This window comes from Sminthopsis crassicaudata, chromosome 3 (assembly GCF_048593235.1).
Source record: "Sminthopsis crassicaudata isolate SCR6 chromosome 3, ASM4859323v1, whole genome shotgun sequence".
Taxonomy (NCBI): Eukaryota; Metazoa; Chordata; class Mammalia; order Dasyuromorphia; family Dasyuridae; genus Sminthopsis; species Sminthopsis crassicaudata.
Genome location: NC_133619.1, coordinates 479,562,273 through 479,575,687, shown reverse-complemented (window position 1 = coordinate 479,575,687; position 13,415 = coordinate 479,562,273). Strand labels below are relative to the sequence as shown.

The window sequence follows — 13,415 nt, the reverse complement described above, 5'->3', positions numbered from 1 at the left end:
CAGACCATAGTGCTTTCTCTAGATGTGGTCATCATTTTCTTTCACCTTTCTCTTAGAATTCTCTTGGATTATTGTATTGCTGAGATCTAAGTCTATCATAGTTGATCATTGCACAATGTTATTGTTACTTTGTACAATGTTTTCCTGATTCTGCTTACTTCATTCAGCATCAATTCATTAAAGGCTTTTCAGGTTTTTCAGAAATTTGTTTACTCATCATTCCTTATAGAACAATAGTGTTCCATTACATTTACATACCATAATTTGTTCATTCATTCCCCAATTGATGGACATCCCATCAATTTTCAACTCTTTATATTTAACATGTATTGGTCAACCTGCCATCTGGGGGAAGGGGTGGGGGGAAGGAGGGGAAAAGTTGGAACAAAAGGTTTTGCAACTGTCAATGCTGAAAAATTATCCATGCATATTTCTTGTAAATAAAAAGCTATAATAAAATTTTTCAGCTCTTTGCTACCACAAAAGGAGCTACTATAAATATTTTGATACATATGGGTTTTCCCTCTTTTTAATGATCTCTTTGAGTTATGGTCTAGTAGTGGTTTTGGGGGACCAAAAAGATGCACAGTTTTATAACCTTTTGGGCAAAGTTCCAAATTCTCTCTGGAATAGTTGGATCAGTTTCACAACTCCACTAACAATGCATTAGTATTCCAATTTTCCTACATCTTCTTCAACACTTATCATTTTCCTTTTCTGCCCTATTAGTCAATATGATGGGTGGAATATAGGACCTCTGAGTTGTTTTAATGTGCATTTCTCTAATAAAAAATGATTTAGAATACTTTTTTCATATGAAGAATTCGTTTTAGAAAGCTGACAGAAAGCCATCTTGTAAGCACAAAGATGGAAGATGAATATATTTATGGACAAGTTTGACTCTAAGTAAGTGAATAAAAAGAACTAATGAGAGGTAAAATTGGAAAAGTAGATTAGATCAGGTTATGAAAGGTTATATTAAATCCTATTCTCAGTTGGAAGTCAATGAAGACATTTGATCAGGTAAATCAGGTAAAAGACATCGTCAAATCTATTTGTTAGATTATTTTGATGCAGATGGATTGATTGGAATGGGAGAGATGAAAGCTGTGAACCGATTAGGAAACTGATTAGAATGCCTGGTGAAGGTGATGAGGTATAAAGAAAGTAGAATCCACAAGAAACTGGCGATTGGTGGCACAAGGTATAGAATACTGTACCCACAGTCAAATCTAGCTTGAAATACTATCTAGCTGTGAGATCTTGGGCAAGTCACTTAGCTCTTCATCAGTTTCTTTCACTGTAAAATGGGGATAATAATAATAAAAACTGGCACTTATAAAATAATAGCAACTACCTCCCAGAGTCTTTGTAAGGATCAAATAAGGTTATATTTATAAATTGTCTGCAATATAGTAAATGCTACATAAATATTATCTAGTATGAAGAGGAAGTCAGATAAAAAGTGGTGTGCAGGAGAGCAAAGGCTCAGAGAAGCCAGAGATTTCAACTGGGGTGTTGGGGGGAGGAAAGGTGTGCCATCAGCAGAAATAAGGGACTTTAGGGGGAAGATGATGAGTTCAGTTTTAGCACGGGGAGTTGGAGAAGTCATTTACCAGCACTCAGCGGATAGTTGAAGAAACAAGAAAAATTCGGGGAGGGATTAGTTTTGGATACTGGAAGTTATCTGTCTTCTGTTTGCAGATGTAAATAGCAGATGAGAGCTATGGATTGGATGGCTACTGGGACAGTGAGCCTTGAGGAGGGGAGGAAGAAAGGAGAATGATACAAATAATCGGGGACAATTTAAAAAATGGCGATTAGTTACAAGGATACTAGTAATGAGAGAAAGTCAAGCCAGTGCCAGGAACCTCAGGTAACAGATTGGTCACCAGGTACTCATCAGTGATAGTGGGAATGAGGTGGCAGTGATAATTGTGCATTCTAAATGCCTCCTTTCTAAACAAACAATCTGGAGTTAGGTCATCTTGCTTTCATTACACTGGGCTGCAGTTTTTCATCCCTGAAATTTTCCTTTTTGTCTGTGTGAACACCTCTGGAATCTGCTTCTCGTTCCCCGAGAACATCTTCACCCCTTTCTTGTCAAATTCTCTCCTTTCTCCTTCCTCTCACTCTCAGACTCCCTCACTGACCCTGACCCATCCTGGCCCATGAGGAAGGCCGGGAAAAGACCCCCAACTCCGGCAGACGAGGAAACCGAGTTTTTCTATTTTCTCCCCAAAATTATGGCTGTTGGGCTCTCTGCTGCCCTCCCTCCAGCGAGCCTACACAGGTGTGGAGAACGACAGAGCCAATCTCGGTTCTATTCCCTGAGCGCGAGAGGGGGAGCGGGCCATAGGCGGTCGGAGGGGGGCAGGAGGGCACCGCAGGAGGGCTCGGACGGAGGGGTGGGGGCAACCACGGAGCAGCTGCTGTGCGAGTCCCAGACCTGCCGGGGGCGCCTGCCGGTTGCGGCCGGGCTGCAGAACGCGTCAAGAGGCGGGGGCGTGCGCACTCAATGACTGCCTTCGCCCCCAATCCCCCTTCCCCCCGGCCAACGCCCCCGCGGGAGCGGGGAAGGGGCGGGGCGGAGGCGGGGCTTGGAGACTGCGGCTCTTCTTGCCGGGAGCGCTTAGCCCTTTAAAAAGCTCCTGGCTCCCAGCTCCCGCAGTGACTGCAGCAGCAGGAGCCACCTCCGCAACGTCCATTCCCGGACCTCCGGATCTGGAAGCCTCCTTTCTGAGTGCTCCCTCTCTCCCCCCAGAGCCAGGTACCACTGGCAGGCTGCGTTCTCCAGCCACATTCCCCGGAGCCGGACCGCTGCAAGTGTTAAGTGGTGTCCGTCTGTCCCCGAACCCGGCCCCTCGCTCCATGCGCCTGAGGAACATGTCTGGGAACTTTTTGCTCGCCCCCATTCCGGAGTCCTCCTCTGATTATGTGCTCCACAAGGACATTAAGCTGGCAGTGCTGGGCTCAGGCAACGTGGGCAAGAGCGGTGAGTGTCCTGGCCCTGAAGGTGTGGAGGGGCATGCGGGCAGAGAGAGAAATCTCAGCTCTCGGCAGATCCTGGAGATCCCTTTTAAGTGTGGTGTGGGGGAGAGGGTCCGCAGAGGAGGGTAAAGAGTTAAATGTCTCCCCGTCGGCAGCGATCCCCCCGCCATCCTTGGAACTACCTCCTGGCTCCCTAGTTCAGTTCCCATTGACCCACACAGGACCTCATCGGAGCTTAGATTTAACATCTTTTAGAGAAGCCTGAGAGATGTAGTTTGGACATATACAAGCTCCCCTTAGGAGTCTGTAAATTATGCATCTTTTTTATTCTCCATGAAAACCCAGCCTGAGGCAGGAAGGAAAAGCCGGTGCCTCCTTTCTCCTACAAAGGCTGAAGGTGCAAAGCAATTCTCTCTGCTCCTATTGTGTGTGTGTGAGGCCGGAGATTCCTGAAACACTGGGATCTCTTTGCTTGAGTGCTGTAACTCTTAACTTTTAAGCCGGTAATTGAGCCCTTACTTACTATCCCACATAACTGTGTTTGTTTTCAGCAATGATTGTGCGCTTCCTGACCAAGAGGTTTATTGGAGACTATGAACCCAATACAGGTGAGGATTATTTCCTGCTCATGGTTTTGCAGTTCCCATTGTTTTTTGTTTTCCATTTGGGAAGCTCTTAAACTCTTTTTTTCATTTTACATAGGCAAACTATATTCAAGGACTGTTCATATAGAAGGAGACCAACTGTCCTTACAGATCCAGGATACTCCGGGATGCATTCAGGTGAGTTTCTTCCTGCACCGGCTATTAGTAAACACTCTTAGAGTCCTGATTGTACAGTGAAGATTCAGGCCCCGGTCTTTTCTAGAAAGGCTTTTACGAAAGTTTGTTGGCTTTTTGGTCTTTTCCTAGGTATTTACTATTTAGCATTTTATTAACCTATTTTGCTATCAGATTTTACTAACCTATCTGTGTATCTGATTTTGTTAACTATCTGTTAATAATTAATTATCTGTGCTATCTGATTTTATTAACCTATCTGTGTATCAGATTTTTAGACTTGAAACTCCCAATGGGTTTTCAGAGGATCAATCACTTACTTTCAAGAGCAGTAGAGGGAGGTTTTCTCCTCTCTGTGTGATTTTAGAATAAATCACTTGAGTTCTTCAAAGCAGTAAAGGAAAAACTAAGATGATTGATTCTGTGTCCACAAATGTAGCAACACTTCACTCAACTGTAGGCAAGAGAAGACTTAATTGATGCAGCTCGCATCTTGCAGACCTTGGGTCTTTGTAAGAACTTTTTGCAGTGCTTTACTAATTGCAAATCAGATCAAGTCTTGGCAGGGAATTAGGAATGTAATTTTATTAACAAATGAATAATTGCCATCATTTTTAGAAAGTGTGTGGGGGAAACAGAATTAATAAGATGTATGTTTCTGTGGTATTCTTAGGAGTGCACTCTCAACAATTATTTGGTGGGTTCAGGATTAGAGATTCATTTTCTTGAATTCCCTATCTCACTGGAAATTTATTTTAAATTGTTTTTTTCAAGTAAATTTTTACTTAAAAAACCTAATATATGCTTACTTGAAAAAGCTTATTGAATCCCTTCTTGTTTGCTATAATTAAACAATATTATTAGACAAGTAAATAGTTCAAAAGATTGTATATGTGTGTGTTTATAAAATAGTAAACACTTGCATCTTCTGTAAAGAAGTATGTCCCAAGACTGAGAATTTGATCTTTTATATCAAAAGCCTCTTTTGGGGATGCTATTTCAAATTCACAAGCTGTGCTAAAAAGTGATTTTCCCCCAAAAATTGTTAGGTGGTATTTTAGATTTTTTTTTTAATGTATATTCTTACTTTTATCTCTTGAAGGTCCAAGATGACTTTGTTCAGGTATTGGATTCTCTCTCCAGATGTGTTCAGTGGGCAGAGGGTTTTCTGCTGGTGTATTCCATCACAGACTATAGCAGCTACCAGTCAATCAAACCCCTTTATCAGCACATCCGGAGGCTCCATCCCAACTCCAAGACTCCCATCATTATCGTGGGGAATAAAGGGGATCTTCTACATGCCCGACAGGTGCAGACTAATGATGGCATCCAGCTGGCTAATGAGCTGGGCAGTGTGTTTCTTGAAATTTCAACCAGTGAAAACTATGAAGATGTCTATGATGTTTTTCAGCATCTCTGCAAAGAAGTTAGCAAACTGCACAACCTCAGTGGGGAAAAGAGGAGATCATCTCTCATCCCCCGGCCCAAATCACCCAACATGCAGGATCTCAAGAGACGCTTCAAGCAGGCTCTCTCTTCCAAAGGCAAATCATCACCTTCAATGGGATAAACCCATGGTTCAACAGACTCTAGTCTCCTTGTTATACATTTGTGCAGCTAAACAGACTCCTTTTTCTCCTTTTTAATTGCTCATTCAGAGTTTATTTTTGTACAGGTATTAATTTTCATGTGTGTGTCTCTTAAAAAAACTGTTTACCCTTTGCTTTGAGGAAATTTTTGTACATGACACATTTTTGTACATGGTACATGTACCAAAACTATTGATTACTTTTCCATTAAAGATAAAATGATAACATGATTTTCTGTTGTTATTGATTTTTTCCTATGCTTTTTTCTAGCTTTCCTGGCATACTTGCTGTGGAAAATACAGCATTGTGGGTATTCAGACTTGAATCATGAATAAATAATACAGTTCAATAGGAAGGGCTTATGTGAAAGGATTCTGGTGTAAGGGCAGCAGAAACATTTGGAATCAAGATTTTGATTAACTATAACATGTTTTTTTTTTTTTTTTTTTTTTAATCTGAGAAGTTTGAAATGGGCTAGAAATTTTAAAAATATGTTGACTATACCTGACCCATTGATTTTAAGGGGTAGGTATATATGTCATTTATTGGTGCTATTTTATTAAAAGTCTTAAAAAGAAGACTATTTTGTGACTTGCTTTTTAGATAGCAAGGGGACAGTAATGGGATATCCAATGGAAACAGCTTATCACAAGTACCTGATCTATTTTCTACCAAGTGATCAAAGGTTCTTTATTAGCAATGACAAGAAAGAAACTGGTCTGGTAAAATCTGATACAATCTTTGAGAAATACCTTGTTGTATAAGAAACTTATTAATACTCATCCCCTCTCCAATTGCTGTGGAACTACTATGCTGAAGAGACTCACTATATGTGCAATAGAGCACAGTTATCTGGAGAATTAGGATCTCAAACAAGATCCAAGTAACTGAGGGGAGGATCATTTATTTGGTTTGAATTATTCACATACCTACTCCAGTTCTCCAATGTAGCTTGCATATGTAGTAAAACACAAATAAAGAACTTTTCTTAGTACCATTTCCTGTTTCTATTTGGTTTGATCTCACAAAAAATTAAAAAAAGATGGAAATTGGTTTTCATTCCTCTTTATTTTCTCCTTCCTTTCACTCTTTCCTCCTTTTTGTTTTTCCTTCCCTTTTTACTTTCTCTTTTCCTTATCCCTTCCTCAGCCCTTTCCTCTTTCCTTTCCTGAAGTATTTGTTCTGTGCACAATGGCATACTTGAAAAAGTCCTGTACTTAGAGAATCAAGAAAACCTGGGGTTCAATCTTGCCTCTAATTTTTACTAGTTGGGTGATTACAGGCAACTGCCTAACCTATTTGAGTCTTATTTCCTCACTTATAATACAATAGAGGTCACAAGGCTACATATGATTAAATACCAAATTAATAGTGAATTCAGGAAAATACAGTTCCATGGAAAGATAAAGAAATCATCATGGTGAGTGGAAATAGACCATAAGTGAATCATAAAGGCCAATATAATTTGTGTCTAGTAATAGGGTATCTGGGGATATGCTGTTTGTGGTAATCTTTTAGTATAGTCCCACATATCTAATTACCAGCTACATATTTTGCTTCTATCACTCATCAGCATCAATACATGATACAACATGGAAATTCATGCTTCCTCCTAAAGTAGAACTTTCCCCAGAGAGGCTTCTTCTCCAGAAAACAAGTAGGATAGAGAGATGAAGGTGGGAAAAAAAAGAGAAAGTAAAAGACTGAGGGATATCTGATTACTTAGTTGATATCATTTTTCTAAATCATTTTTGTAACTAATCATCTGTGCCCACGTCCCAGTCTTTTTCTCCTGATAAGTTGTTGGGAAGGGGATTCTGAAGAAAGCTTAAACTCTTTGAAGGGAAATTTATATTCAGGGGAAGTGTGATGGAACAGAAGGATCTGTATAAAGAAAGGATGTGCTCAGGAAGCCAGATGAAAAAAGCCAGAAAGGTCAGGAGCAGAGGAGGTAGAGAGTTCCAGGCATGGGAGACAGAGAGAGAGAGAGAGAGAGAGAGAGAGAGAGAGAGAGAGAGAGAGAGAGAGAGAGAGAGAGAGAGAGAGAGACACACACACACACAGAGAGAGACAGAGAGAGACAGTTTGTTTATAGAACTCCAACAAGAGAGAGTATTGTTTATGGAACAGCCAGGAGACCAGTGTCACAAGATGGAAAAGTATGTGGCTTAAGAGTAAGGTGTAAGATGACTGGAAAGGTAAGAGGGCACAGTTAAAAAATCTAATCCATTAAGTCTGATACCTGTGTGTTGAATTAAATTGCCTCAAGCCTGTTCAAAGCATTCAGGAAGCCCAACTTCAAGTTTAAAAAGTCCAATCTTCCACAATTCCATCTTGATCATTACTCAAAGACTTTTTAATCTATTAAAATGAGTCTAAAATAGTTTCATTAATATTGCAATTGAAAAGTAATTAAGCATGCTAAAATGACCCAACATTAACATGAATAAATGAATATTCCTCTTACATAATTCATAAAAAGACAAATTCAAATATTTGTAAGATATGTTGTATATGATTGGAAAAACATGTTAAAGAAATACTTCAGTGTTTTGTTGAGGTGAAGGACACCACTGGAAAAGTTCTAGAAAATTTATTAATAACTCTTTTTGAAAAAAAAAATACAAGTAGCTCAAGGACATTGTTATTGTAGAGAAAATTCCAAAGATAGCTCAATTGAAAATGCTGTTATAACTTTATCTCTCCATGTGAATCATAATCTCAGCCTTTTGTATTATATTTTAGACCCTGACCTCTGATACAAGAAGCTAGGTTTAATCACGAGGATCTTTCTATAATATTTTCCATATTATTTATTTTATTATATATTTGCAATATCTCATAGTTCATTATATGTTTGCAACATATATATATATATATATATATATATATATATATATATATATATATATATATATATATATATATATATATAAATATATATCCCTTTCTCTGTGATGATACTGCCACCATTTTAGTGCAGGCCCTTATCACCTCATATCTGAACAATAGCAATAGCCTATTAGTGGGTCTGCCTTCCCCTTCACTCCCTCAGTAAACTCAGTGGTTCCTCTTATCTCCAGGAGCAAATACAAAATGCTCTATTTGGCATTCAAAGACCTTGATAACCAAGCCCCCTCCCTGCTTGCCAGATTTCTTATCCTCAACATGTTTATCCAGCAACACTGATCTCCTAGCTATTCCATAAGAAAGACACTCCTTCTCTTGGCATCTGGCATTCTCGGTGGCTATCTCTTAAGCCTGGAACGCTCTCCCTCCTCTGCTCAAACTGATGATCTCTCTGGCTTCCTTTAAGCCTCAACTAAATTCTCATCTTTTACTGGAAACTCTTCCTAACTCCTCTTAGTTCTAGGGCTTTTACTCTTTTAAATTATTTCCTATCTACTTGCTAAATAGCTTGCTTTATATACATTTATTCCCTTGCTGCCTTCCCCATTTGATTGCAAACTCCTTGAAAGCTAGGGCTATCTTTTGTCATTTTTTGCACTTTGCATTTTGCACTTTTGCATTTTTGCACTTTGTATTTTGTGTACTTAGCACAATACCTGATGCATAATAGGTATTTAAATGTGTATTGATTGATTTATCATTACACCACTCAGGGTTTCTCCTGGAAATATAGGAATATGGCTTATGTCTTTTAAATTGTGCTTGGGTCCCTGGCAAGCACTTAAATTAACTTCTCTCCCTTTTCTTGGAAAATAGTTAGAAATTTAGCATAAATGTTTCCTATTGCTTTCAGTGTCATGAAGATATATTTGAGTACTATAATTTTAAGGCATTCTGCCTTCAACATATTAGAATGTCATAAACTGGTTCTCTGAGGCTCTTTAATGAGTCTCAAGAGCCTCCTACTCTTACAATATCACAAATGTGGTTTATTCTCATTAGGGCTTGAAGACTTCCTTTCTTGGCACATAGTAGGTGCTTAATAAAGGCTGGTTGGTTGGCTCATTGCTTATAAAATCCAACAGAAAATAGCTGCAGTTGTTAATAGTTGGTCTCCTTTAACTATACTGCTTCACTATCCTGTTAGGTTTTCAATCAGTATAACCAAGTCAGTCTCATTCTCCAAGTATTTGGTTGGCATTGGGTTGCCAGTTGAAGAGGAGACTATCTCACTCTCCAAATCCTTCGCATCTTCCACAGTCCATTTTTTTCTTTTTTTGAAGAATCTTTCTTTGCAAGCCTTATCCTGAAGTAGATTCTTCCTTAGCAACATTTCTCATATATGCCATTTTTCCTCTTCTGATATTTATAGCACCTGGGCACAAACTATCACCTCATTTCTGGACTATTACAATAGTCTTCTAATTTGCCTATCTTCCCCAAGTTTCTTTCATCCATTGTTTACTCAGTTATCAAAGTGATCTTACTTAAGAGCAGATCTGACCTTATCAGTCCTCTATTCAATAAATTCCAGGAGCTTCCTAATCCCTTCAGGATCAAATATAAAATGCTCTATTTGGCTTTTAAAGCTCTTCATAACCTGTATCTTCCTATCTTTCCAGTCTTCTTACAACTTCCTCCCTTCAATATACTCCATAATCCAGGGACAATAACCTCTTATCTGCTCCTCACACAGACATTCCATCTTTCAACTCTATGTGTTTTCACTGGCTATCTTGCATGTCTGGAATTTTCTTTCTCCTTGTGTCCTTCTTTCTTGGCTTTCTTCAAATTTTAGCATCTGGAAGTAGTTTTTCCTAGTCCTTTTCAATACTAATGTTCCCTCTGAAATTATCTCTAATTTATCCTATATATATGCATACAGAAAAAAAAAATATTGTGTGGGACTGTATATATTGTCATTAAAAAAAAAAAAAAGAAAGGGGTGGGGTAGGGTAAGAGAATAGTCAAGTCTGATTAGAACTGCCCAGAATTTTTTTCCCTTTTTAAATAGTATTTTATTTTTCCAAATATATGCACAGTTTTCAATATTTGCCTTGCAAAAGCGTGTCTTCCATATTTTTCTTCCTCCTTCCCCACTTTCCCCCTAGCTAGCAATTCAATATAGATTAAACATATGCAATTCTTCTAAATATATTTACATGTTTGTTGTGCTATGTAAGATAAATCAGCTCGAAAGAGGAAAAAAAACTTAAGAAAACAAAAGCAAGCAAATAAACAGCAAAAAAGTGAAAATACTATATTTTGATCCATATTCAGTATTTATAGTTCTTTCTTTGGATATGGATAGCATTTTCCACCCCAAGTCTATTAGAATTCCAGCAGTTTTTCTTATACACTTTTTAATAATTTCACAAAAGTTTGCAATTTATTTTTTTCAATCAATGCACATTGGATTTCACATAAAAACTTATATAGGATATACATATATAATATACAATACACATGCACACACATAACTATGTGTGTGTAATATAACCATACTTATATCCATTTCCATATTAATACATATCCATATATTCATATATAGAGACTTCTTATATTTATATTTCCACAAATATCATGCTGCACAAGAAAAATTAGACCAAACAGGAAAAAAAGAGAAAGAAAACAAAATGCAAGCAAACAATACCAAAAAGAGTAAAAATACTATGTTGTGGTCCACATTTAGTTCCCATATCCTCTGTCTGGGTACAGATGTCTTTCTTCATCACAAGACCATTAGAACTGTTCTGAATCCCCTCATTGTCAATGAGAGTCATGTCTATCACAATTGATCATTGTATAATCTTGTTGTTGTGTTTAATGATCTCCTGGTTTTGCTCATTTCACTCAGCATCAGTTCTTGAAAGTCTCTCCAAGTCTTTCTGAATTCATCCTGCTGGTCATTTCTTACAGAACAATAATATTCCATAACATTCATATACCACAATTTATTCAGCCATTCTCTAACTGATGGGCATTCGCTCAGTTTCCAGTTTCTTGCCAGGATAAAAAAAAGTTTATGGCATATATTTTAAATATACATTTGGAATGATTAAAGTCCAGCACCATGAAGAGAGAACTTGAGACACCAAATCTTCTGGTCACAATAGATTAATATCCATTCAATAGCTTTCACTCTTCTATAAGAGGCTTACATTTTCATATTTACATGAATTTTTGCATTTTTCAACTAATTAGGAAACTTCAGTGTATATATGTATATATATATATATGTATATATATATATATATATATATTTATTATTATTTTTTAAAATCAGACCTTAAGTCAACATATGTCATCATCAAATCTCCTGGGACACTATTCATGAATAAAATTCGCTTCAATTATTGATCCTCAAAAAATTTATTGGTCCAAAAAGTATGAGGGGCCACATTACATATTATAGAATTGTAGAATCAAATTGAATGAGTAGGTATAATGTTTCTTCAGTAAAGCTTTTAGTCAACAACATGCATAAAATATAAATCAAAACAGTGTTCCAACTACTTGATTACTAATCAAGCAGATTTTTAAAAGTTTAGAAACACTAAAAAAAAGTACTTCATTTATAAATACAAAAGGAACAAAACCCATGATAGTAAAATGTTTTCTAGTTTTGGTGTTTGTTGGGCTCTGTCCTGAAGGATGTACTGCTCATGGAGGGAGATGCACCCCTCCCCTACTTCCCATCAATAATTATGGATGAGCGGCCAGATTTCATCTGGATGAGACCCTGACTTCTGGTAGAATCCTGACTAGGTTCACTCTTATAGGTCCTTCTCTCTTAATAAAGTTTATGGTTCATGCCCATGCTCATGCTTTTGTCAGGGGATGCCAGAATATGATTGGTGTTTCTTAATGTACCCTTAGGTCCCCATGAAACAGCTTTACAAAGACAGTAAGCATAAAACTTGTTTATTTGAAGCAGGAATGAATATAGAAAAGACTTGAATCTAAGCCCCTCACAAAGCAATAGGGAAAGCCCCTTATAGTTAACTCTTTCCCTCCCCAGAAGATCATCTCATAGTACCTGCAGACTTATTTGATAGAGTTCCTGCGGTGAGAGTAGAAACATAGGTATAAAGGCAACACTTGCCTTGAGCTTATCTTCTCTCTTTGGCAAGTCTGTAGTGTCAACATTTAGGGTGTAGCTCTCTTACTCCACTCCAAAACTCTTAGAAAGGCACTTAAAATGAATTTTTAGGGACTTTCTAGGGCTTTTAAATTATACCATCATATCATCTGTAAAATGTGTTTTATCTATGCTTATCCCTAAATTTATTTTTTGTGTCTTATTACTATAACCAACATTTCTAATATTATACCAAATAAAACAGGGAACAATGAACATCTTTGTTTTACCTCTGATTTTATTAGAAAGAATTCAATCTTATTCCTATTTCATATAATATTGACTTTTGGTTTTAGATATAAACTATTTATCATATTAAGGATAAATTCATTTATTTCTATTTTAAAAAAAAATCAAATTTATTGAATATTTTACTTTGTTCCAATCATATATAAAAACAATTTTTGACATTCATTTTTGAAACTTTGAGTTCCAAGTTCTTTTCTGTCCTCCTTCCTTACCTTCTTCATTGAGAAGGCAAACAATTCTATATAGGTTACACATGTGTTGTCATGCAAAACATTTCCATAATAGTGATGTTGTAAAAGAAAATGTAGACTAAAAGAAGTGTTTTCTTTTTAAAACAGAAATGAGTATTGTATTTTGTGAAAGATAATTTTGATTATATAAAATTAAGAAGTTTTTACACAAACATACTAAGCAGTTTAGATAGAAAAGGAAAAAAAATTAACTGAGAAAAATATCTTTGAAGTGTTTTTCTGACAAAAATCTAATTTCCAAGATATATAAGAAAATTATTTAAATATAAGAATAAAAGTAATTCCCCAATTGTTACATAGTCTAAGGATATAAACAAGCAGTTCTCAAAAGAAGAAACTCAGATACCACTACACACCTGTCAGATTGGCTAGAATGACAGGGAAAGATAATAAGCAATGTTGGAGGAGATGTGGGAAAATAGGGACACTGATACATTGTTGGTGGAATTGTGAATACATCTAGCCATTCTGGAGAATGATTTGGAACTATGCTCAAAAAGTTATC

General features: G+C 37.0%; 1 protein-coding gene across 1 annotated transcript; it reads left to right on the top strand.

Annotated features, from left to right (window-relative positions):
* The first annotated feature begins 2,655 nt into the window (after positions 1-2,655).
* On the top strand, positions 2,656-5,589 carry RASL11A (RAS like family 11 member A). The gene is made up of 4 exons (XM_074303594.1): positions 2,656-2,995; positions 3,543-3,599; positions 3,694-3,773; positions 4,873-5,589. Exons 1-4 carry the CDS (start codon positions 2,872-2,874, stop codon positions 5,338-5,340), a joined length of 729 nt encoding a protein of 242 aa, XP_074159695.1. The 5' UTR covers positions 2,656-2,871; the 3' UTR covers positions 5,341-5,589.
* The last annotated feature ends 7,826 nt before the right edge of the window (positions 5,590-13,415 follow it).